General features: G+C 47.4%; 1 protein-coding gene across 1 annotated transcript in view; it reads right to left on the bottom strand.

Annotated features, from left to right (window-relative positions):
• Positions 1 to 25,479, bottom strand: part of PKNOX2 (PBX/knotted 1 homeobox 2) — a 475,675-nt gene that overhangs the window by 209,292 nt on the left and 240,904 nt on the right. Inside the window, exon 4 of the mRNA XM_067563088.1 lies at positions 11,557 to 11,696. Coding sequence (XP_067419189.1) covers positions 11,557 to 11,696 — 140 coding nt within the window. The remainder of the gene's footprint in view (positions 1 to 11,556; positions 11,697 to 25,479) is intronic.

Here is a 25,479-nt window from a genome sequence, read left to right on the forward strand (position 1 = left end):
TCAGCTGGTCTACACTGGGGTTTTTGTCAGCATAGTTAGGTCGGTCACAGCTGTGGGTTTTTTACAATTCTGACCAACATAGCTATGCCAGTATAAATTTTACGTATAAATCAAAGTTTATTCTGGCAAGATCACGGAGGTCCATGAAACACTGCACCAGTATGCGGTGCTATTGGGAGATGCTGGTCAGCCAGTCATTAACGTTGTTACCTCTTTTGACCCTGAGCAGTTAGCCAAGCGGTCCTCCATTAGGAGGAGAGGTTGGTGATGGAGCCAGGCATTTCGCTGGTGAAATTCTGTCTTACAAGAATGTAAAAAAGTCCTGCTTCCCTGGACACAGCAGGAATCAAAGAGCAAGATAATTCCTTTGCTCATAGTTCCTAGTCTCTTCTGACAGAACTTACCCAAAAGTTCTCTCATAGATGATTTGACAAGGTCTCACCACAAGGGCTTCTTTGTCTGTGGAGTATATTGTGGAACTGTCTCTTTAAAATTAGTCACATGTAATCAGATGGCCTTGCATTGTGAGAGATAGGAGCCATCTGGTTACGTATCTAATAAAGGGAGTTGTGGACATGGCTTAAACTTTATATTCCTGGTCTCACTCTTCAGTTCCTGAAGCAGAAGCATACTCATAAGGAAGACACTCAGCTGCCTGACCATGTTAGAAAGCACACCTGGGACTTTTTTCCTTCTCGGTTTGCTCCTTGCTGACTTCAGTGAGGTCAGAATTTCATCCCTCCAATCAGTGCTTTGCTCCCAGCTCTGGAAACTTCATCTTTGCTTCTATCACTACATCCCCTTTAGTACAACTCTTATAGAAGGTCACAGAAGAAAGACTAAGACACTTTGGGCTTGTTCACACTTACCCGGAAATTCGGCAGCAGTTGACGGGAGTTACGCAAACCATGCAGAGTAGTTTGCTTAACTCCCGTCAACTGCTTCTGCGCGCTGTTCACATTGCGCTGAGCTGACGGGAACAGATTTCCCGTTGGCTCAGCGCTACGCTAGTTGAGGGGGTGGACTTATTCAGTTGACACCCTCATCGCTTGAGCGGGTCTCACTGACCGCTCAATTGATCATGAAAGATCGATCTGGCGGTGGCAAATTTGCCGCCGCCAGTGTAAACATAGCCTTTGTCCCAGTCTTTTAAGAGCTTTACATCTGAGAAGCAGAGGCCCAAAGTGGATGCAGAATTCAATTTGATAATCTTTGGACCAGATTATCAAAGGTATTTAGATGCCTAAAGATGCAGATAGGTGGCTAGGGGGATTTTCAGATGTACCCCATTTCAGAGGTTAGGCCTATTTTTCCCAGTAGGAGTTGAGCACCTAACCAGTATCATTGCTTTTGAAAATCCCACTAGGCACCTACCTGCAACTTTAGTGCTTAAACACCTTGGAAAATCTGGCCCTTGGAACACTAGTGCCATGTACTTTGTTATTTTTGGCATAAGAGATGGGCTATTTCATGTTCAGCTGCTGGAGTTTAACTGGGGCCTTCCCAGTCAGGCCCAGGTGTTATGCATCATGCCAGTCTATTTTGGAGACAGTCAGCAGATGGATCATCAGGACTAGGTCTTCATCTGATACGCATCCCATGAACATTTATTGCCACTATTGATAGATGAGGATCTAGGAGTAGAAATTAATCTAACGGACTCTGGAAACACTGCAGTCCAAGGCAGATGTGTAAGCACAATGTTCCATTCAACTCCCTGAGGTTTCCCCTATTCCTACAAGCATCACTCTGTCTAACCTGGGGTGAGGCTGAGCCAGCTAGTGATCATTCATGTGGTTATTTCTTGCTGGCATTAGAATAAATTTGGAGGTGGTACTGACTCTGACTTTCACCAAACCAGTAACAAATGTGAACTCCTGGATCACTAGGTCACTCTTACCACGGAGTCACAAACTGGAGCGTCTAAGGGGACTGTCTTTCTTACCGCCCAGACAAACTGTACTTTGTGATAAAAGGCTACTCCAACCTAAAAAAAAAAAAAATTCACACCATATCAAGTTATTTTCCGTCCCAAGAGACCAGTCACTTACCTCAGATCAACTGGTACTCCAGCCTTTACACCGAGACAACGCTAGTAGCCAATTCTATAGTAAGCTAACTATAATTTTATTAGATAAGAAAAAAAGAAAGTTATTGAAAGATTAAAGCAGGTTAAATATAATAACTAGGTAAATCACAGTTTGTAACTTCAAATGGTAGCAGTGATGTAATAAACTGCCAGTTTCCCAAAAGTCCTTCAGCGTTACCTAGAATACTTCTGGGGCTGTCTGTCTTTTTGTTCAGATTTTCTACCATGTTAGAATCCAAACAGTCCAGAGATACAGGATCTTTCTTTGACTCCATATTTAAATCTTCTTCTCACAGAAGACAAGCTGACAGTCTCTCTGCCCACATGTGCTTTTCCTTTGATAATGATGTGGGAGAAATGCACTTAGATTTTTGACCTTCAACTATCTACATCATGGCCACTCGCTTTGAAATTAAGTGTTTTCTGTTAAAGTCCTTAAGCACTTCATTAGCATGTCACAAGATGTCTTTGATGCATAATTCAGCTACAAGGGTATTTACCATGTAAATGTTTGTTATTACATGAGGACAGGAACAGATAAGTGAAAACAATGCCAGTAACATTCCACTAGTTTTCATGAAGTTTAAAATCTGACTGTACACTTATACATCTAACCATTACTGTGATCTACACAAGGGAATTGAGCTGAATACACTCTAGCATGACCTGGTCAGCCAGCACCACAACTATATCTGTCCAGTGGCTGTGTTGGAGCCTACATTATCTCAAGCTCTCCTAGAGGTCTCACATCTAGACAATGCTGAACCTCACAAGGCTTAATTTGTGAGAACTCATGATTCTCCGAGAGCTGTGTGAAAGGAATGGGTGAAGCCACTTGACTGCTACTCTGTCTATTCCACTTTAGGTCTTATTTGGGACTGCCAGTGTTGTAAGCAGTTTGGGGATTGTTTATAGGCACAACCAGAGCAGTTACTGTGTCACAGCCTAGTCTGAAATCAGATTACAGAGGATCAAGATATCAGCAGTGATGTGTTGCTGAAAGGGAAAATGAGCTAGGTCTCAAGAGTTCTGGGGTTTGCTACAAGAATATATAATGCCAATGACCCTTGGCAGGTCGCCAGCAATACAGATTGAACGTGTAGCGTTTTAAGTGTAAACAGGCCCTTGGTATTTAGATTTCTTGCATTTTTGTACAAGCACTTATAAAAGGTGTCAATATTTAGCTGTCTGCCTTCATGTGATGTAATTGAATGGGATGCTGCAGAGGGTTGGACTAGATGACCTCCTGAGGTCCCTTCCAAAACTAATCATTCTTTTTCATTGGACTGTTTCTCTCCAGTTCCTACCTGTACTTGATCAACTTCTAGCCTCTCCTCTTTACTAAGATATAGACAATCCCTGTAATCTGGCATATCCATCCAGCAGGGGCGTCACGAACCTTCCTTGGACCCAGGCTTCGAGGAAGGCCACAACTTCTTACTACTGGGGGAAAGTTAGGGGGTTTGATCACATCTCAAGCCTGCACCTGGTCCTTCGACAGGTGAGCAGGCAAAGGAGGCTGTGGTCCCCAAGCAGGGTGGGGCTGTCAAGAAGCCTATAGCCCCCCGGCCGTCAGGTGGGGTAGGGCTTCCAACCGAGTCTATAGCCCCAGGTCCCAGGTGGGGCAGGACTGTCAAAGGAGTTTGTAGCCCCCGGCCCCCAGACAGGGCAGGGTTTGCAACTGCAAAGTCCGGGCCCTTAGTCCAGCAGTCTCTGGCACTGAGCTGTATAAACAAACACCTCTTGTCCTCCGTGGCTGCAGGCCCAGAGGGGGAAAGCACTCCAAGGGTGGCTAGGAAAGTGGGGAGTGGGACTCAGGCCCACCCGACTCCACTACGTCCCAGCCCAGGGCCCTACCAGTGGCCGAGGGGTCAGCCACAGGGTCAGCAGGGCTCCAGCCACAATGCACAGACACTGGTGTGAACGCAAGCTCAGCCAGACCTAAATCAGCTGCCCCTGGGCTACTTCTTCCCAACCTGAACCTGGGTACTTGGAGCCAGGGTCATCCTCAGATTCCCCAGGGTAGATGGCTAGCAGGAGTCCCACCAGTCCCTTGCCATCAGCCATTAGGAGGTCCAGGAACTCCTCAGGGCCATCAGCGGATGGCAGCTCCTCCAGGTCACAGGGCCCTGGTGGGTCCTCCAGCACACAGGGCTCAGGCAGATCCCAGGCGATGGGCAGCTCCTTTAGGTCATGGCTGGCCTCAGGGGGTCCCTCTCAGTCTATAGGGCCTGGTAGCTCCAGCAGGCCCTTGAGGCACCAGCCAGTGAAGTGTTCACACTGCTCAGGTTCACGCCACAGTCCCAGATGAGGAACATCTTTCTCCAGCAGCCGCTTCCCCCTGAGTGAGCTGCTAGGCCGGCTTTTTATACTTCCCCTTCCGGTCGTGGCCCCGCCCCTCTGCTCCCAGAGTCTGAGGCCTGCAGTTCCTGCATCCATCCAGCAGGAGTGTGACGGCCCTTCCTCGGGCCCAAGCTCTGAGGAAGGCCACAGCGCTGTGCTACAATCCCTTTAATACATCCACTGCCAAGGACTGTCTGTGTCTGACCCATGTTCTCCTCCGCATCTGTCGGTTTTCCCCCAGCTTCTTGTTTAAAAATTCTTCTAACACCTTTTTAATTTTACATGCCAGCAATCTGGTTCCATATTGGTTTAAGTGGTGCCCATCCTGCCTGTATTGCCTCTCCTTCTTCCAAAAGATTACCCAGTACCTAATAAACCCAAATCCCTCCTCCCAACACCCAACATTGTCTTATCCATGAATTGAGACCCTGCAGTTCTGGCTGTCTAACTGGCCCTGCAAATGGAACTGGAAGCATTCAGATAATGCTACCATGGAGGTCCTGAACTTTAATTTCTTACCTAACAGCCTAAATCTGGCTTCCATCTTTCCTACCTGTCCTTTTGTCCCTGGTACCTACTCCTATAGGTGTTAATGGGACTTATGCAGGGACTTATGCAGCAAACTCCACTTTGCACTGCCATCAGGTTCAGCCAACACTGGACCGTGTGGGGGCAAAAAAGTAGACTTTGAAGACTGACTATAAAATACATAAAAAAGTGCCTCTACTTAGCATTCAACAGCTCCTTGGAAATACAATGGTAAATCCCTAATCTGTAACCCCCAAATATATCTCTAATATATTTGAAAGAACTGCTGCTGTTAGCAGCTTGCTAACACTGATTAAAATGATTAATACTGCTTACAATGTTGTTAAAAAACACTGAGCAGTAAGTTACAAAACCCAGAGGTGAAATAATAAAGAGATTGATCTCAGATGAGAGCGAAAGAGAGAAGTGGTGCCTGCAACAGGCTGCCAGCAATCTGGAAACATGAAAAACCAAGTCCCCATAGTCTAAGAGCCCCAGGCTCACTGTGGCCTTCAAAGAAATGCGCACAGGTTAGTGGCTGTGCAGTCAGATGTGCTTACTGACACCAGATGAGCCTCCCTTTCTGTACTCGGGTTTTCAGCAAGGGGACAGAACTCTTGCCCTGCTGCTTCCGAAAAGAATGCGGGGGAAAATTGCTCAGGGGTGGTTGTTTGTTTTTTTTTAACGGCCATAGGCCATTTCTTCTTCTTTTGTCCAGTGCACTTACACTCTTCTCAAGCTGCACACGGCAGAATAAAAAGGTCAGTATAAATTAAACAAGACAAGGGCATGACTTGGGAAGATCAAAGATACCCTTCACAGAAGGGAGGTCTGGGGAATAACAACACCTTTTAGTCTGAAGTACCATCCACTGCTGCTGCGGTGAGCTACATAATACATGTAAATAAAAACGCCATCTAAATGTAATTAACAGTCATGTCTGACAACTCACACAGCACAAATTCCCAAGGGGTTTGTCCCAGGGTGGCTGGCCTCTGTAAACAAAGTACTCCCCTGGGCCAGAGCAGAAGCTCCCATTTGGCCAATGAAGAGGGCGGGGCAGCACCTGGGAGCTAGAAAGGGTCAGGGAGGCTGTGAATAGAGACTTGGTGAGTCAGAGCTGCCTGGATCTGTCAGGAAGGGCAGGGGAGAGCTGCCACGGCGCAAAGGGTTGGGCGGAGAAGCAGAAGTGTTCCTTGGGGGAAGGCTGAAGCAAGGAGAGCAGCAAGTGAGGTTTGCCAGCTGTCCCCCACAAGCCAGAGAGTCAGGGCTGGAGAGGGCTGAAGGCAGGAGAAGCAGCAGCAGCAGCCACAGAGGGAGGCGGTGCTTTCTCGCTCTATGCTGGAGAGCTGAAGCTGATGGCAATGGAGCAGCAGCAGGGCTTATCAGCTGCCATTTTCATGTGAGAGAGCTGAACCCAGGGGAACAATGAGAGGCCGGGGCGTGAGGGCTGCTCGCCTGGTGAGGATGATCTCCCAGCAGAGAGGCTGCAGAGGTTCCTACAGGGAAAAGCAGCGGGACACTCTGGCAGGAAGGGCTGGGGGACGGAAGAGGATCAACATAGAGCATAGGTGCTGTGGATGACAGCGGGGTATGGTGAGGGGCATTCCCAGCAGAGAGGCTGGCTTTAGGACTGTGTTTGGGATTCTTGGTTACAGAGTATTTGCATGATCTTCTTGTAATAAACCAGGCCCAAGGAGGGGTAATATGGAGGTAAGGCAGCCTGTCGTGGCGTCTGGAAGGGTTCTGAAAGGGGAAAGTGTGGCAGGAGCACCTAGTGTTCTGTGGCCTGCTTCAGGAGGGCATTCCAGGTGGGGCTGTGCTGGGACAGAGTTCTGATACAAAGGATGGCAATGCAGAAATGAAAGGAAACTCATGTGGGACAACCTGAAACCCCTCTGGGGAAAACATTTCAAAATTCGGGGAGAGAGGGACTAAGGCAGATTTAACAGGGAGCAAGTCCCACATCCAAGGGCCAAATACTTCAGTATGTCATCACCTGCTAACATAACATACAGTGATAGAGCATCAAGAACAGAAGACAGCATCATAATGTGTACGCACCAGGGAATACAGTGTACACACCAGGGAATACAGTGTATGCACCAGGGAATACAAAGAAAAAAACTAGAAAAAGAAAGGAGTTCCATCATGTGCAACCATAAAAACTTCCGGCATGGATCCCCAGCAGGGTTTGAACCCAGAACATTCTGAGCCACATGACAGACCTCAACCACTTGAATTGAAGATCTAATTTCATTAGCTGGTAGCAGTAGTAGGCTATTGTTCTCTATGCACACCAGTCACTAGAGGGCAACATGACACATGCTTTGCCAGTGTTTTGCACAACTATTCACTAGACTCCAGTAGACTGTCAGAAATCTGGAGTGCTAGGTTCTGTTGCTGGCTCTGGAAGATCAGGGGACTTAGGTTGGGTTTACATTAGAAACTTAGATCGGTTTAACTATGTTGGTCAAGGTGTGAAAAATTCACAGCCCTGAGCAGTGCTGTTAAACTCACCTAGGTCCCTATACAGACAGCACTAGGTCGACAGAAGAATTCTTCTGTCAACCTAGCTACTGCCACCCAGGGAGGTGGATTACCTACAGCAACAGGAGAATCCCTCCTGTCAGTCTGCATAGATCGTATCTACATCGAAGCACAGCTCTGCTGCTGTAGTGCTTTAAGAGTAGACAAGCCCTGAGAGTTTAGACTCTTGGATGTTAATGCTGTTTTCAATTTACATAGTGCTCATTGAAGTGTGCGTCTCAAAAATGGGTTATCTTACAAATATCAGAACCAATTGCACAGATTTGGTCCATGCATTCTCAGAGGCAGTGTGGCTAATTGGAAGAGACCTGGGTCTGCCATACCCGAGACCTCGTTCTGTGTGATCTTGTGCCGTTGCTCAGCTCCTCACGTACTCTGTCAGTAAAAGGAGGAGGCTTGCTTTCTAGGGTAGAAGCGTGAGGGCTTGCTCAATAACAAGGGTTGTGAAGTACAAATCATTATTAACAGAAGCAGGAGGATCTATTTTGCTGTATTTAATCTGGTTCTTTAGCTCATAGAATCATAGAAGATTAGAGTTGGAAAGGACCTCAGGAGGTATCTAGTCCAACCCCCTGCTCAAAGCAGAACTAATCTCAGCTAAATCATCCCAGCCAGGGCTTTGTCAAGCCGCAGCTTAAAAACCTCAAGATGGAGATTCCACCACCTCCCTAGGTAACCCGTTCCAGTGCTTCACCACCCTCCTAGTGAAAAACTTTTTCCTAATATCTAACCTAGACCTCCCCCACTGCAACTTGAGACCATTGCTCCTTGTTCTGTCATCTACTATCATTGAGAACAGCCTAGCTCCATCCTCGCTGGAACCCCCTTTCAGGTAGTTGAAGGCTGCTATCAAATCCCCCCTTTCTTCTCTTCTGCAGACTAAACAAGCCTAGTTCCCTCAGCCTCTCCTCATAAGTCTTGTGCTCCAGCCCCCTCATCATTTTTGTTGCCCTCCACTGGGCTCTCTCCAACTTCTCCACACCCTTTTTGTAGTGGGGGGCCCAAAACTGGACACAGCACTCCAATCAGGCCACATCCAGTGCCGAATAGAGGGGAATAATCGCTTCCCTCGATATGCTGGCAGCCCAATATGCTATTAGCCTTCTTGGCCGTATAGGCACACTGTTGACTCATATCCAGCTTCTTGTCCACTGTAACCCCCAGGTCCTTTTCTGCAGAACTACTGCCTAGCTCGTCAGTCCCCAGTCTGCAGCTGTGCATGGGATTCTTCTATCTTAATGGAGAAGTCTGAACTTGTCCTTGTTGAACCTCATCAGATTTCTTTTGGCCCAATCTTCCAATTTGTCTAGGTCACTCTGTACCCTACCACTCCTCCTAGCTTAGTGTCATCTGCAAACTTGCTGAGGGTGCAATCCACTCCATCCTCCAGATCATTAATGAAGATGTTGAACAAAACTGGCCCCAGGACCAACCCCTGGGGCTCTCCACTTGTTACCGGCTGCCAGGTAGACATCGAGCCATTCATCACTACTCGCTGAGCCCGATGATCTAGCCAGCTCTCTCTCCATTTTATAGTCCATTCATCCAACCCATACTTCTTTAACTTGCTGATAAGAATACTGTGGGAGACTGTATCAAAAGCTTTACTAAAGTCAAAGTATATCACATCCACCGCTTTCCCCACATCCACAGAGCCAGTGACGTAGGAAATTCTGCAGGCCTGGGAAGCACACACAGTTTGGCTGAAATAGTCATAAAATTTAGGGCACATCTACTCTGCAAAAAACCCCTCACATCAATGACAGTCAGTGCCTGGGTCAGTGGATTCTGGCATGCGGGGCTCATGCTACAGGGATAAAAATAGCAGTGTAGACATTCTTGCTTGGGCAGGAGTCTTGGATCTGAGACCCTCCGCCTCGCTGGGTTTGAAAGCCTGGGTACCAGCCCAAGCAGGAACATCTACACTGTCATTTTTTTCCCCACAGCGCAAGCCTGAGTTAGCTGAGCCAGGCTCTGAGACGTGCTCCCACGGGGTTTTTTTGCTGCATAGATGTCCCAGAAGGGACCGATGGTGAACAAGTTCTAGAGTGCATGTGCACATTATTGTGTCTTATATCGTGACAAAATGTGGATGGATTTTCATGGGGACAGCGAAAAGCACCTCTCTGACTTCAGAACTCCCCCCGCCAAGTTTCAATCTCCTCCTCCTAACCACAGAAGCATTCGACTGTTAAAAAAATGGCTGGCCACTCTAACCTTGGCAAAGCTACCTGTCACTGTCCTCACTGAAAATCAAAGGACCCGTTTTAGCTCAAATTGAAAAAGAAACAGAACACCAACATCTGACGCTGAGAACGAGCATGAAGAATCTCAGCCCACATGGTTAAAGTCTGTCAAAACTGTAACAACTGAGAACGCGCTCTTGTAGGCAATCTTAAACATCACTGCAGCTGCACATCTGCTACCACCAGCCTCCCTTTCTTCCACTGTACGGATGAGCAATTAAAGACTGACCAAATATCCTGCCCTGGCCCATGGCACTCTCGAACCTGGAGATTGGATGGAACATTCAGTGAGCAGAAGCTAGACACCCGTATTATATTAACAACTGCTTACAGCTTGTGATCAACATTTTTCCAACTATAATAATAAGGTAGAAGAGAAGAAGGCCACTCTTCTCAGCTGTCATGGACATTTTGCAGAGGGAGGCTCTTTCTGTTCCTGCCTTTTTTTTTATTCCACATATTTCCTTTTATCATCGATGTAAAGACCTGCTGGAGTAACCACAGCTAACCTCATGGTTGAGTGTATTTACTGGGAATGCCTAGCTGTTTAGTCCACCTCAGTGCCCACACAAAGACATCGCTTTAGGTTTTACGCAGCTACAAACACCACCAGAAACGTTCCTCAGTTGCCCTTCCATACGCCTGAGTAAAATGGGGACAGAACGCTGCCGTTCTGATCTGATAGAGGATCACCTGCTTTGCACAGAGATAAAGGAGAGACCCAGGAACAGGGCAGGGAAGAATCAAGCTCTTCACCAAGGAACCAGCCCCATTCTCCAAGATGCCAGCCACTTGTGGAGGGGGCCAGATGCACTGAAAGCTGAACTGGCAGAATCTTTTCCTCAGATGAAAGAGGAGATAAAGCCAGGTGTAAAGGTGCCAAATGGAGAATCAGGGACTCCCTGGCTCCCCTTGAGCCTGGAGGATCCGTGCAGGGATCACTGCTCAGCAGCTCTGCTGTTTTCTCATCTGTGTTTAGCAGTTAACAATACAGGCAATTTACAGTTTTAAAGAGCAAATGTTCTCCTCACCTTTTTGTGCCTCCACGAGGCCAGGGATGGGAAAGACCGGCAGGGGCAGTGCAAAGATCACCCAGTTGTGGTGGCTGGGGGTTAATGAGAGGATGACCCATCGTTATGGCTTATCATGTGGACAAGCTCCTTGCCCGGAGACATGGTGATTACTGCTAGTGCGAGCCTGATAGCCAGGGGGACTTTGACAGCAAGCCAAGCCCACCACGAGGGCAGGATCTGGCTGTCTACCTATGTCACGGAGGCAACCAAAGAGGCATCAGATAGTATCCCTGTATCCAGCCATTCCCCTGTAATAAAGCAATTATCCCTGAAACCCTAGTAATTTTAGACAAATGATGCATGAGGAATAACCAGGTAAGAAGCCAAAAAAACCCAGGAGGAGTTCAGAACTCCCCAATATCCACTGAGCATTTCATCTTAATGTCATCCATCAGATATGACTTGTTCCTGGTCTCTAGCATCCCAGACTGCACTGGGGTCACTTTCTCCTGCAGATTGTTCAGCATGCGGTGGTGCTGGTACCTTTACGTTCTCTCTCTAACGCAGAGAGCAGAACTCTTTCTTCTGGACCTTGGGTCTCACCTAGTTTAGTGTGAACTGAAAGCTGCCTCCTGAAAACCCATTGCCGCGGGCTCCTAAGAAAGTGTCTCTCTGTAGAATCTTGCTGACACGTTAGCCCCAGGCCAGACTGCGCTACTGGCTGAACACGCCACTACAGCGATGGGAAGGAACATTATAGAGCAGCCTGACAGTAGTTTCTCTGTACCTGTAGACAGCTCGCTTGTCAGCCTCCAGCTGCGCCTGAGGGTCAATTGGAGTGCTGGGGACTGGGGTGTTGGCTGCTGCCGAGGGTGTTGTGATGTGCACTGGCTGTGCCTTAGCCGGCTGTTGCGCTGTGGCAGTCATCTGTTAAAACAAGACAAGAAAGCACTGGGGTTTATAACAGACCAGATCTGTGTGTGAGTGAAGGGGGAGAGGGGTGACCGTGCATGTATGCAATATCCATATTGCATGACAGGTCTGTGACCACCTGGGTGCTTGTGTGTGTGTGCGGTTGTAGCTCTGTGTCTATGTGCCACTGGGTCCTGTCCGTGTGTCTCTCCGGCTCACGTTTTGTCCGTGTTCCTGTGCGTGTGTCTGTGCATCTACGTGTGTCTGAATTGTCTGGGAGCGTTACTGGCTGTGTATGCGTGGGTCTCTGTGCAAGTGAGTCCATGTTTGCGTGTGTGCGAGTATTTGCATTTCCGGGTGTGTTTGTCTGCTTTCTCTACAGACTTAGCATGCACCATACACTTTTGTCCATAGTTTGCTGATCTCACCGGTGTCTTTGTGTGACTTTTTGGAGGGTTGTGCCAGTGTGCCTGATTGCCTTGTGGTATTTTTGTGTGTGTCTCTGTGTCAATATGTTTCTTGGAAGCTATTCCATGCACACAATTGTAGAGGGTGGCAGAACCATTAGAAAAGACGGACCCCAACTGTTCAGTTTCATTCCCCACGATGAGAATTTATTGAGATTCCAGCTTAAGTCCTTTCAGGACAGGAAGGGTCTGACATGAAAACCAGCAGCAAATTCAGGAATAACAGACCTGTTCCACCATTGCCCTGCCTCTCGTGTCCTCATTTACAGTCCAGCAAAGTCTGTGTCAATCACCACTATTCTGAGGGCCTATTCATTCATTTATTTTGATGCAAATAATAATAAAAAGCAACACTTCTGCAAGATTTTAGAGACCCTAGCACATCCTTAGTATTCCAGCAAGCCCAGGGGCATGAAATGAATCATTTAGAGAGGTGCTCCGCCAGCCAGCAATTTGTAACAAAAGCTCCATTCCACTCTCCATTGGTCTAGGCAGGACACCCTCAGCCTTCTCCCCACACCCCTCTCAGGTGTCTTTTGCAATGCGACTGGCAGGCCATCAAAGCTGGAATATTTCTGATCACTTTGCACAGGAGTAAATAATGAGACATGGTGCAGGACAGCAGCGAATTGGACCCAGCAGTCGGAATGACCATGTGGTTCTATCCTGACTTTAACATCTTGGCTTTAACTGCACCAAACACCAGGCTGCATGTCTCTTAGCCTAGAGGAGGCCAATGCAACAGCGTGTACAGCAATGTGTGTGGCCCGGCTATCTGGCTTTCTGAGTGAGTCAGAGCTGCATCCTTCAAGGGCCTAGGCTGCTTTTGAAAGCTCAGCTCTGGAAAGTGACATGCTGCTGCCATTGCTGGAGACCAGAGCTCGCCAAAACTGGCATGGAAAGTCATTTCTTCTATTCCATCCCAACAGGAAAAACAGAAAAGGGAAAGAGAAGGACTGGAGTTTGGGGGAGGGGAAATGAAAAGCCTGGAGAAAGGGGAATAAACAAACAACTGGAACAATACAAATGAAACATAAAAAGGCTATTTTTATTTGCAGATGAACATGTGGCCAAAGTATTGCAAAAGGCCACATTTGATCTTTCAAGCTGCATGAACCTATCTGCTCCAATTTCTTCCTGCCCTGGAGTTATAGCAACCGGCTTCTACATTCAGCCGTTACCGGCTGAGAGCTCTGTCCTGTATAGGGTTCTTCTGACCTGCAATCCCTGCCCACACTGGACCAGCCCAGAACAGCTCCAAACACTTGTTACTGCAAAGCAAGGTCAGATCTGAGGAATGGAGCTCAGGATAGACGTGACCCAGCTGATGCAGCTGCACAGGGGAATAAGAGGGCATAACTTGACTCCCTTGTGCTGGATTGCAGATAGCAGTCTGGGAAGGATGACACTCCCTTACCCAAGTGCAGAAGAGTTTGTGGGGCAGTGGGGGGAGCGGTCAACACTTTGGCTCCAACCCAATGCACTGGCTATGCTGACATGCCAGGCATAGATCTGGAATGGGATATTTCCCCTTCAGACCAAGTGGGGACCCAAAAAGGAGACTGTGATTCTCAGCCACAATCTGCCCCTTGATTTCCTCATTAAAAGTCCAAAGACAATCACAGACTCAAATACAATAGAGCTGGTAACGAGGCTCTGGCAGCAGGCAGGGAATTTCCTGATATTGGCATTATGCTGGGGTAAAACACAAAGCAATTCCCTTCACCAGGAAAAGTTAATAGATCTGGTGCCTCCCCATGATAGCACTTTTCGCCTCTTTCCCCACCAGAAGTCAGGATTCAGACAAACCACTGAATTACCAAACTAGTATTTTGGGAACAAGCGGCTACAAAGTCTGTACATTTAACCCCACAAACCCCAAGGAATGAGCATCTGGCCTGAAATATGGAACAAGTTATTTCTTATTAGAATTTCTACCCATGTCCTGGAGACTTTTATTTTTCCAAATATACTTTCCCCCAACTCCTCTTGTCATCATCCGGCTGCTCACCAGTGACCCTTTGCTCTGTTGGAGGAGAGGAAATGCTGCAGCTCTCAAATCTCATCCAAAGGTCAGACAAAATTAACAGTGGTCCAATTCACCAGCTGTCACCAGCTGAAGCAGAGAACTACATTATATCTTCTATACAAATATTCCAGAGCAGAGTGAATTTCCTACCCTTTCCCAACCAACTGCTCCAATCCCACTCTCCTCCTCAAAGTATTTGGGGGTAAACCTTTGCCTTCATTTGATTTTTCTCACTCTGTTGAATGTCTCTTCCTTTTGCTCATTGCACTTCAATTTCTTTATCCAAATTCCTGAGAAATTATGGCAACCACAAAGATTCTGCATTGCTCGAGAGCCAGTGAAATTTGACAGAAATCTGTGTTTTGGCAGCAAATTGTCCCCTGAAACACTTAATGTTAATATCATCCAAGGGTCAGTATGAGAGAAGAGACTCCTCTCTGCTTCACCACATTTTTACACAGGGTACAAGTGGGAGGCTAGGGAGCAAACACCACATAATTTTGAATAAACAACGATGATCATTTCACAGTTCCAAATAGGCATCAGCCAAGAGCGAGTTGCTGCATTTCACTCTGGAGAAAGATGAGATGATCGGCCACTGTTGTTTGGGGGCAAATTCAGCAAACTGCATTTGATTGTGAGTACCTGCTAAAGAAATGTATTTTAATAGATATAAACCCCGGTTTCCCGAAAGCTAGGTCTCAGGGGCAAAAACTGAACCACAGACACAGGCATTTCCATGCACTAGCAATCTTGGAGGGATTCTGATAACTCACGCAGGACGGATGGAACGCAGCGGTTGGGTTAGGAGCGTTCTACTTTGCTGTTGTGCCCCTCTTTAGAGCTAGGGACTGAAGAGAATGACATGACTGATTAAAGAAACAAGATAATATCTTTTATTGGACCGACTTCTACTGGGGAAAAAGACAAGCTTTCAAGCTACACAAAGTTCTTCTTGAGGGTTAGGAAAGGTACTAGAGCGTCACAGCTAAATACAAGGTTTAGCATAAGTGGTTAGCATGTATTCTAAGAGACCATTCAAGGTAAAGTGACCAGTTAACACCTCTGCAGGCAGGACTGATTAAGTCTGCTGCAAATGGTGCTTCATTTCTCCTGGGTTTAGCCTCTCCATGCCGCAGACCTTGAAGGAAGAGCTGAATAGTGTATTCCAAGGGTGGTAGAAAAGTGCAAGCTGACGGTGTTTGCAATAACCCAAACTTGGACTGAATTGGAAATCCGGGGATTTAGATTTCATTCATCCTGTGTTCCCGCCTGAAGGTTATTTAGATAATAAAAATGCCTTCTGCAGCTTGGCTCAGATCTGTGTACAGAACCTCTGGACAGGGAGGCTGCCTGCACAGTCATTCATTTCGACACTGCCAAAACAGCCTCCCGTACAATGGCATGAAAAATAAGCAATGGCAGGGATTAGGCTGCAAACTGAATCTTCTCTGTTTTTGGCTACTTTGCCAAACACCCCAAAACTGACTGTAACACCCACAGACACTGGCCGTCGGGCTCGAACCTGAGACCCCTGAAGCTTAGGGTTGGGCCACGCTTCAGAGTTGTGTCGACAAAAGTCAGCACCCCTCTGCTTTCCAAGCCCCGGGAAGTTTTGACATTGCTCAGCGTGGAGCTCACACAGCTGCTGCCAGCCGAGCATGCCAGCTCCCGGCAGCAGAGGGGCTCCTGCCCGGACTAAGGAGGAGGAGATGGATCATTCTTCTGGGCGTGTGGGGAGAACTCGGAGGGAAGCAGTTCTGCTCTCCTACCACAGGCATGCAGGCAGGGTGGGCTGCTGCTGGGGGCAGTGTGGGGGAGAGACTCCTGATGTGTTGTGCAGAGCTAGGGAGGGAGGCAGGGGCTGATGTTGGGGGTGTCCCCCTCCCCCCACTGGTGTACAGGTCTCAGCTGAGCTGGGGTGGAGAGGACAGGGGGACACCAGCTTTCTGTGCACCAGCTTCTGCCTCAGGATTGGTTGCTTCCCGCTGCTGTCTGAATTTAAAGAGACAGCGTGCGGACACACTCACTGTCACACACACACACACATGCACTGCCTGTCTCACACTTCCCTTCCCCCTCTCCCCCCCCCCAACTTCTGTGGGTTTCTTGCGTTTGTGTTCAGCAGTGTCAGCTTGGCTGACGGGGCAGTTGAGACGCGGCTGTCAGTCTAGCAGATGCCCATGGAATGATGGGACTCAGAAACCTTCATCATGTGATGCTGGGCCTGCCCCATGAGGCATTGCAAACCCTCCGCAAAGCACTCTGCCTGCAGTGCCCACAGTGGGAGAGCTACCCACAGTGCAAAGCTCCGTGTATTGTTGCAAGAGCTGGTAGGGGGACTCCACTGACCCAAGGAGCATAGTGAGGACACGCAGCAGCGGTTTAATTACAGAGGTGGCTGTACACTGGCAGAACTTGTGTCGACAAAACTCTGTAATGTAGACAAGGCCTTCGTGTATGAGCCATGGGGGCCTTAGCAGACTCATCAATCTCTAGCTAGGCTAGGTGTCACTGGAGGGTGACAGAACGCCGCACCAAGCAGGCATGGATTACATGAGCATCAAGTCATAGCAGGGAAAAATAAGACATCAGCAGTTATGGATGAGTTTCTTCAGGTTAAAATAGAATAGTAATCACAAACCAACATTCGGGGGCGGGAGGGGAAGCATGGGAGCTGCCTTAATGCACTCTGAGTGTACAGTCAGGGCAAAGGACTCGCACAGATCATTTACTAAGTGAACGGCTGGATACCCTCTTTGTTTTACAAAGCATAACAATGCTGGAGAAACAAGGATCACGGCATTTACTCTTGATTGCAAAGCAATTTTAAAATAAAGCAGATTTTATTGTCTAGCCACCTAGAAGGTTTCTTGCTAAAAATAATGACCTGAAACTCCCCCAACTAATTTGCTATCCAAAGTAGAGAGATTATTTGCCTTTATCAACCACTGAAACACCCTTGCCATGGTGTGCGTGTTATAGGATAAACTGAATAGAAGCCAGCTCCTTTGTCCAGTGTTGTGCTCTAAGCATGACATCACACAAGCTCAAAGAATAACACTGACAGCACCAGAGACAAGCCCAGCGTTCCTGGGAATTTTGCAACAGGCTCTGGCTAGTCTATTACATTTCACACACAGGGAATGGGAGTCTCTCTTGGATGTGGTTCTTCACTTTTTTTTGACGTGTTGCTCATTGTGGAAACCTGGCTGTCTGGGTCTGCTCCTGAACATTTGAAAGCATGAAGATTTTTTAATTTTGTCTTACAATGGCAGACTTGCTAATGGGATGTTGATCTTACCTGTAACTATACAGCAGTGTCTGCCCCTCTAGCATATCTTCCCCCCCTTCTCCCCACAGCTTTAGGAAGTTCACAGCACTGGAGCTCCTCTCCTGCAAACCCCTACGTTTTTCAGAAAAGCTTTTATCCTTTCTCTTTTTCAGCAGCACACAGGAGAGGGGCTCCTCGATGAGCAGGGGTTGAGAAAAGAGCTCCTGTGATATGTGCATTGTTAGGCTTCCTTGTCCTACACAGCCAAGGGAGCTGCACTGTATGTAATGCACCGATCTTTGCAAGCATGTATCCCCCCCAGCGAGTGAACCTCAGAGCACAAAAAACCTGGTACACACTGCCAGAGAAGCAAATCCTTCAGATCAAGTGGGAAGGCTTTGTGCTTTGGGCATGGCAGTCCCAGCTTCTATCCACACTGCTCACACGTGATGCATTTATTACAGAGAGGTGGCCAGTAGGGGGAAATGAACTGCAAAGTGAAAGTATTTGACTAGACACTCCATGAAGGTTCCTTCCCTAACACCTTAGATCTGTCAGAACGGGCTTTATTTTAGGACTTGTCTACACAGTGTGTTAGTGCATACCAGCGGGAGTGGAAATTGTAGTCTGCACTAGTGTGTCATGCACTGACTGGCCGTACTGACCCATGGACCAAGTTCCCTAGTATGCACCGATGTAGTTCCCCCTCAACCAGTACTACGTCATTGCCCATTTTGTGTGTGCCAGCAGGGTCCACATGGCCAGTTACTGCAGAACATGCCGGTCTGCACTATGATTTACACCATAACTCACCATCTAGGAATGGCCTTAAACCGGCACCCCTGCGGAGCTGTGCCTTATTCACTCTGCACTTCAGCATGTTCACTCATTGTTCTGGTTATTGGCAAAGATTTCAACTCCACATTCAGGCATGAAATAAATGGCCTGATTTTCAAAAGTGCTGAGCACTCATGTCCGGGCTTTTGTGGATCCGTGTCTAGGCACTAACGTCGCAGTTTTAGGTGCTACTGCAATCCACAAAATTCCTGCTCGGCTGCCGCCTAACACAGTTGGTGCCTAAGTTTTTAGGGAAAAAGTTCCTTTGGTGTCTACATGTCTGCCTCTGCGCATGTACACTGCTGCCTTCCTCTAGGTGTGCAGGCAGAGCAGTCCAGGAACGGGGAATGTAGGTGGAAGAGCATCTATCTCACACAGGGGGATCCTGGTAGGTTCACTCAGAAGACACCTAGGAGATCAAGTCACGTTCAAAAATCTGGCCAGAGGAGGTGGTCTTATGATTTTAGTCCAGTGGTTGGTGCACTCACCTGGGATGCAGGAGAACCAGCTTCAGTTCCTCCTGAGACAGAGGGGGCAGAAAGGGGTCCCCCCCCCACAGGAGTGTGCTGCAACTACTGAACTATGGGGGATTTTGATGTGGGGGTGCCCTCTGTCTCTCCTGTTGAAGGTGTTCCACCTTGGATAAATGGTTAAAGAGCCATCGGAGCAGGAGGGCTGGACTCAGGGCCCCCCATAGAGTCACTCTCCCCCTCTTTCTCTGGCCCAATGGCTATTTAAGTATTTATACAGTGGAACGGCTTCACCAGCAGAGACAGAGGGAGACCCCCATAGGTCAATGGCTTGCACGCTCTCCTGGGGTAGAGAGACAGCTCCCATTGGCTAGCTTAGTCAGTTCTGATCCTAGCATGGCTTTTGTGTGTTATGCTCTAAGCTGCTAATTCCTCCTCGCCATTCATTGCATAGGGAACCTAGGTGCCTAGTATTGTTTCAGGGATTTTTCTGATCTGGGCCTTAGTGATGCCCACTCAGGTGAACAGATGCTGCTAATGGTCCACACTTTTGAAAACTGGCCTGTAGTTCTTGAACATTTTGGCATCTATTAATTACAAACGTGTGCAAGGAAGAATTATCTAGGTTCCTACCAAAAAGCTTACCAGCTGGATAAACAAAAACAAGTGAGGGATGGTTGCAAGCACAGAAGTTCGTCAGTGATTGAGGGTACTTTGCATATGTCTTTTGGGGTCCACGATTCTACAGGTTTGTTCCCTCCCCCATCCCATACTATTGTCATTATATGTTTTCCCTCCAACCGTCACCCATTCCTTAGTTCCAGGCTTATCCTCACACCATCTTAGCTGTGGCCAAGCCCTGACCATTTCCTAACCCTACAGTTACATCTCCCCTTTCCTATGCCTCCATTCATGTCAGTCTCCTAACTCTATGAAGATGGAATCTGTGTCCAGAACTGACGACTCCTCGATCTGGCAAGCTGCTCCCCTCTGTAACGACTCAAGGTAGCTGCAGAGGAGTCTCTCCTACACAGGGCAAACAGGAATCTAGTGTTTCTCCCCGTAGCTTACTGGGTTTGAATACTTTCTACAGGAGAAACTCATGCAATGTACTGGAGGGGGGGAGGGGGGGTTCTGATGATGGGTTCAAAGCTCTGCGCAAGAGGAATCAAATTCATTTTAAGGCCAGAGGGGTCCGTTCTCACCCTGTAATATGACCACCTACATAACACAGGACAGAGGATTTCACCCAGTGATTCCATCAACAAGCCCAGTAACTTCTGTTGCAGCTAGAGCAGATGTGTTAGAAAAAGCCACCCAGTCTTTATTGCATTTATTGCATTTATTTATTACTTTATTAATTATCCTCACTGTCAAGGATTTATGCTTTACTTGCAATTTGATATTTTCTAGATTCAGCTTCCAAGCACTGGATCTTTTCATGCCCTTGTCTGCTAAATGAAAGAGCCCTGTAGCGTCAGAAATCTTCTTTCCATGTAGGTACTTATGGACCACAATAAAGTCACCTCTTAGGCTTTGTCTATGCAGTGCTTTAGTCCATACCAGCGGGATGTAAATTTGAGTCCTCACTAGCATGTTGCACACTCCCTTGCCCATGTGGGCCCTGCTGGCCTGCACTAATAGTTGCCAAGCAGGCATTAACATAGTACTATACGCATATATACGCATATATACACAAGGATTGCTTGGCTCTTCTGTCTACCACTTCACGCTGGGAACTCGTGTTCCCTCGGTGATCCAGCATGACGCCTGTGTCCTTTTCAGAGTCATTGCTTTCCAGAATACAGCTTCCCCAGCCTGTAAGTGTGTTTCACATCCTTGGTTCCTAGACATAAAACTAGCTTGTAGCTGTATTAAAATGCATGTTGTTCAAATGAGCCCATTTTACCAAGGGATCAAGATTACTGAAGAAATTATTCACTAGTCTTTGTATCTTATGCAAACTTTTTAATCAAAGATTTTATTTATTCTTTATATCATTTATGACAAAGCTCTTCCTCTACCTTGGTGGGCCCAGCGCTTCCTTCTAGCGGTAGGTCAGGAACTGCTTCACCCCTCAGTGTTCTTCCACCCTCTACTGGTGGGGAAGGGTAACACAGCCTCTCTAAGGTAGCTGCTCTCTGCTGGGTCCCAGTCCTGTCTCTGGTTTTCACAGGCCCTTGCCTCTTTGCTGGGGCTCTTGCCCCTCCAGTGAATGGCTGGTGAGGCGGGGGAGAGGCCCGGTCCCACCCTTGACTCCAGGCCCAATCCAGAGACCCTACAAGTAGCAGCCTCATGCTGTGGCTTCAGGACAGCTGCTAGCTTCCCTGGGTTACTTCCCCATGCCCCTTGACTTAATGTCCATTACCTGCTCACACAGGGGTCCTTCCTGGCCTCCTTGCCAAGGGAGGCTCTTGACCTCTGACAGCTCCACTGGGCGTGGTAGTGCCGAACCGAATGTCCAGTTCAATCTTCCCCTTCTGGCAGGGTCTTTTCCCTTAGGTCTCTAGGCCTGGGAAAGGTCCTTTGTCCTCTTCAGGCAGGGTTTTTCCCTCCCCCAGTCTTTGTACCTGCAGGGTTCTCTTCTGCCAGCGTTCTGCTCCTTCTCCTAAACCCTCCTAGCTCTTGACTGCGTCTTGCCTGCTCACACAGACTGGTAGCTCGCCTCACTCTCACAACTCCAGCCACACACTTTCTCTGGAGGGGAGGCTTTTAACAAGTCCTGGGCAGGGCCTTGATTGGCTCCAGGTGTGTTAATTAACCTGGAGTAACCCCTGCTCTGCTACCAGGGGAAAAGGGACTTGTTGAGCCTGGGGCTGATATATTAGCCTTCTAACGCTCTCTGGTAGCCATATAGTCTGACCCTGTCACATATCCCTCCTCCCTCCTCAACACCATGGGTTTGGGCAACTTGGGTTGCTAGACAGTGCACCTGTGATAGGTCATCTGCATTGCCGTGGCGGCACCCGGGCCTGTGTTGGATGGTAAATTGGAATGGTTGGAGGGAAAGGAACAACCTGGTCACCCTTGCATTCTTCTTTTTGTTCCGCTGCATCCGCTAAAGGGGGGCATGGTCGGTCATGAGGGTAAATTTTCAGTCTAGAAATAATACCTGAGAGTTTCCATGGCCCACTTGACAGCAAAGCACTCCTTCTCCACCACTGCATATTTCTGTTCCCGCAGAAGGCACTTCCTGCTGAGGTAGAAAATGGGGTGTTCATCTTCTCCCACCATCTGTGATAGGACAGCTCCGAACCCTACCATGGATGCATCCGTCTGTAGTATAAATTCCTTTGTAAAGTCCAGGGCCAGGAGTACAGGGTTACTGCAGAGGGCACTCTGTAGGTCCTTGAAGGCCTCCCTCGCCTTGTCGGTCCATTTCACCATTTCAGGGCCCCGAGCCTTTACCAGATCCATCAGGGGACATGCTCTGGTGGTGAAGTAGGGAATGAATCACCGGTAATACCCCACTTTGCTGAGGAATGCTCAGACATGTTCCTTCTGGTTCGGTCAGGGCCAATTTTTTATTTACTCCAGCTTATTCACTTGGGGCTTCACTACACCTCTTCCCACGATGTACACAAGGTATTTAACTTCTGATAGTCCTTTGGCACACTTGGCTGGATGTGCTGTAACGCCCGCCTGCCTCAGGGTATTCAGTATTGCTTCCACCTTTCCCAGGTGGTTTCCCAGTCTGGAGTATAGATAATCACATCATCCAGGTATGCAGTGTCATAGCTGGCATGGGGGTGCAACAACTTGTCCATAAGGCACTGAAAGGTGGCTGGGGCCCCATCTAGTCTGAAGGGGAGAACAGTGTACTGGAATAGACACTCAGGCATGGAGAAGGCAGTCTTTTCTTTTGGCTTCTTTGGCTAGGGAATCTGCCAGTTCCCATTTGTCAAATCCAGGGTGGTCAGGAATTGGGCCTTGCGTGGCATAGGATACACATCAAATTTGGAAATCTCATTCAGACAGCGAAAGTCATTACAAAACCTCGTAGGACTGTCAGGTTTAGGCACTAGCACAATAGGGCTGGACCACTGGCTGTGGGGTTCTTCAATGACTCTCAGTTCTAACATTTTCTTTACCTCAGCCTTGATTTCCTCCCTTTTTGCCTCTGGCACTTTGTAGGGTCTTATTGTTACCTTGGCCCCGGGACTCATGATGATGTGGTGATAGGCCTGGCCCGGCTATGTTGAGAACACATCTCAATTTCAATTGACCATCTCAGTCACCTCAGCCTTTTGGTCTAGCGTTAGGTATGGGGATATCTTTGTCTATTTCTGTAGGTCATTTTCCTGAGGCAGAGTCTCTAGGGTGACTACACATGCCTCTCGGGCCTGCCAAGGCTTCAGGAGGTTAACGTGGTAGACCTGGTCTTGTTTCTGGCGTCCAAGCTGTCATACCTTGTAATTTACTTCTCCCACGGGTTCGACTACTTCGTAAGGCCCCTGGCATTGGGCCACTTGGCTATGGGCACCATACCATCTCCAGGCTGGAACTGTCAAACCTTTGTTCGGCAGTTATAGTAGGTCTGCTGGGTCTCCTGCGCCTTTTCCAAGTGTTCTCGTATGATGGGAGTGACTCTGACTATTCAATCTCTCATCTGCAGTATGTGGTCAATTATGTTTTTTCCCGAGTTTGGTATTTTCCTCCCAAATCTCTCTGGCGATGTTTAATATGCCCCGGGGGTGTTGCCCATATAATAACTCAAAGGGGGAAAACCCAGTGGAGGCCTGAGGAATCTCCTGGATGGTGAATATGAGGTAAGGCAACAGGGTATCCCAGTCTTTCCCATCCCGACTCACTACTTTTCTTATCATTGCCTTGAGGGTCCTGTTGAACCTCTCCACCAGGCCATCAGTCTGTGGGTGGTAGACAGAAGCTCGCAGGACCATATGTGAAGCAGGGCATATAGGTCCTTAATTAGCTTTGACATGAAGGAGGTCCCTTGATCTGTCAGGATCTCCTTAGGTAGCCCTACTCTGGCAAAGATCTTTACTAGCTCTGTTGCTATCATCTTAGAGACCGTGTTCCATAGGGGAAGAGCCTCCGGGTATCAGGTGGCATAGCCCAGGACAAGAAGTATGTGTTGATAGCCTTGGGCCATCTTCTCCGCTCAAACAAGACATCGATAATTGGCAGAGGCACCAGAGGAGCCCGTAAGTGTGGACGGGGAGCTGTGTAGCTGGCACTCAGGGCAAGAGGCACAATAGCACTGAACCTCCTCATGTACTCCCGGCCAGAAGAACCTCTGTAGGACCCTTGCCAGCGTTTTCTCCACTCCTAGGTGTCCCCCCAAAAAGTGACTGTGTGCTAGGCTCAACACTGTCTTCTGATGCTTTTGTGGCATGAGGAGCTGCTGCACCTCCTGTCCCTGTCCCTGTGCAACTCGGTACAATAGATCCCTCTTGATCATGAAGTATGGCCCTGATCCCCAGGATTTCCCTTGCACGGGCACCCCATCTGCCTGGGGCTGATATATTGTCCTTCTAGTGCTCTCCAGTAGCCATCTAGTCTGACCCTGTCACAAATTGCTAAAATTTTAATATCATTGGGCTGATAATGTATCATTGCGGGACCCCACTAGAATCTCTCATTGCCTAATGAGTCTTCATTAACAATTACTTTTTGAGATCCACCTAATACGTGCTATATTGATTTTGTATCATGCTAATATTTTAATCAGACTGTTCTGTGGTAATAAGTCACATGCCTTACAGAAGTCTAGGTATATTAAGTCAACACAAGTTACCTCTATCAACCAGACTTGTGATCTCATTAAAGAATATCAGGTTTGCTTATCTAGTCTTATTTTCCATGAAAATATTTTGATTGGCATTAATTACTTTATCATCTATTAGTTCCTTATTGATTGAGTCCCATCTCAACCATGCCATTATTTGGCCCAGGATCCATGTCAGGCTAACTAGTCTATCATTACCCTTTTACCATTTTTAAATACTGGTATGTTAAATTTCTTCCTCTGCTTTGTAATTTCCCCAGAATTCTAAAATTTATTAAAAACATAACACCATAACCCTGGTAAACTACCGATTTTTCATTGATACCTTTAATTTCTCTTATCAATTGTTTGCATTTCTTAATTTCCAATATATACTCAGTATTGTCATCTTAATCTTTTTTTATTTGTCATATAATGCCTTTTAATTTGTTTTTGCTGCTTTCATTTCCCCTCTGGTTTTTTTGTTTTTTAACTGATGCTTAAGTGATTTTGAAATTGTAGCTTTTGGGGCATCTCGTAAAAAATGTTCTTGAACAATTCCCAATTCTAGTTCAATTTTTTATATTTAATATTTCTCCCAATCAATTTTGCTCATACTTACTTTTAGCTTTTGGAAACGAACCCTTTTAAAGCACCAAATATTTAGTACTGAGTGGGTCTCTGTTCTGCTTAAACATAATGAATGTAATCAGGTCACGATTACTTGCAGCTAGGCAACCATTAATTTTAGTTCAGTGATCAATTCATCTATATCCAGCAGAATGAGATCCAATAGACATTGGTTGGATGCATGGAATCAGAAAGTGATTTGTAAATGATCAGAAATAAGCCTGGCACTGCAACATTCCAAGGTCATCTTCTATATCTCTGACTTTTCCTTTACAGTAGATGATCCAAACCCCATGCCCCAGACTGCAAAAAGAGTTCTCCCTTTTTCTCTTCAATGTCCACCCTTTTTCAGATTTCTTATGA

This window comes from Emydura macquarii, unplaced genomic scaffold, assembly GCF_026122565.2.
Source record: "Emydura macquarii macquarii isolate MOO-44397 ecotype Brisbane River unplaced genomic scaffold, CSIRO-AGI_Emac_v2 contig_312, whole genome shotgun sequence".
Taxonomy (NCBI): Eukaryota; Metazoa; Chordata; order Testudines; family Chelidae; genus Emydura; species Emydura macquarii.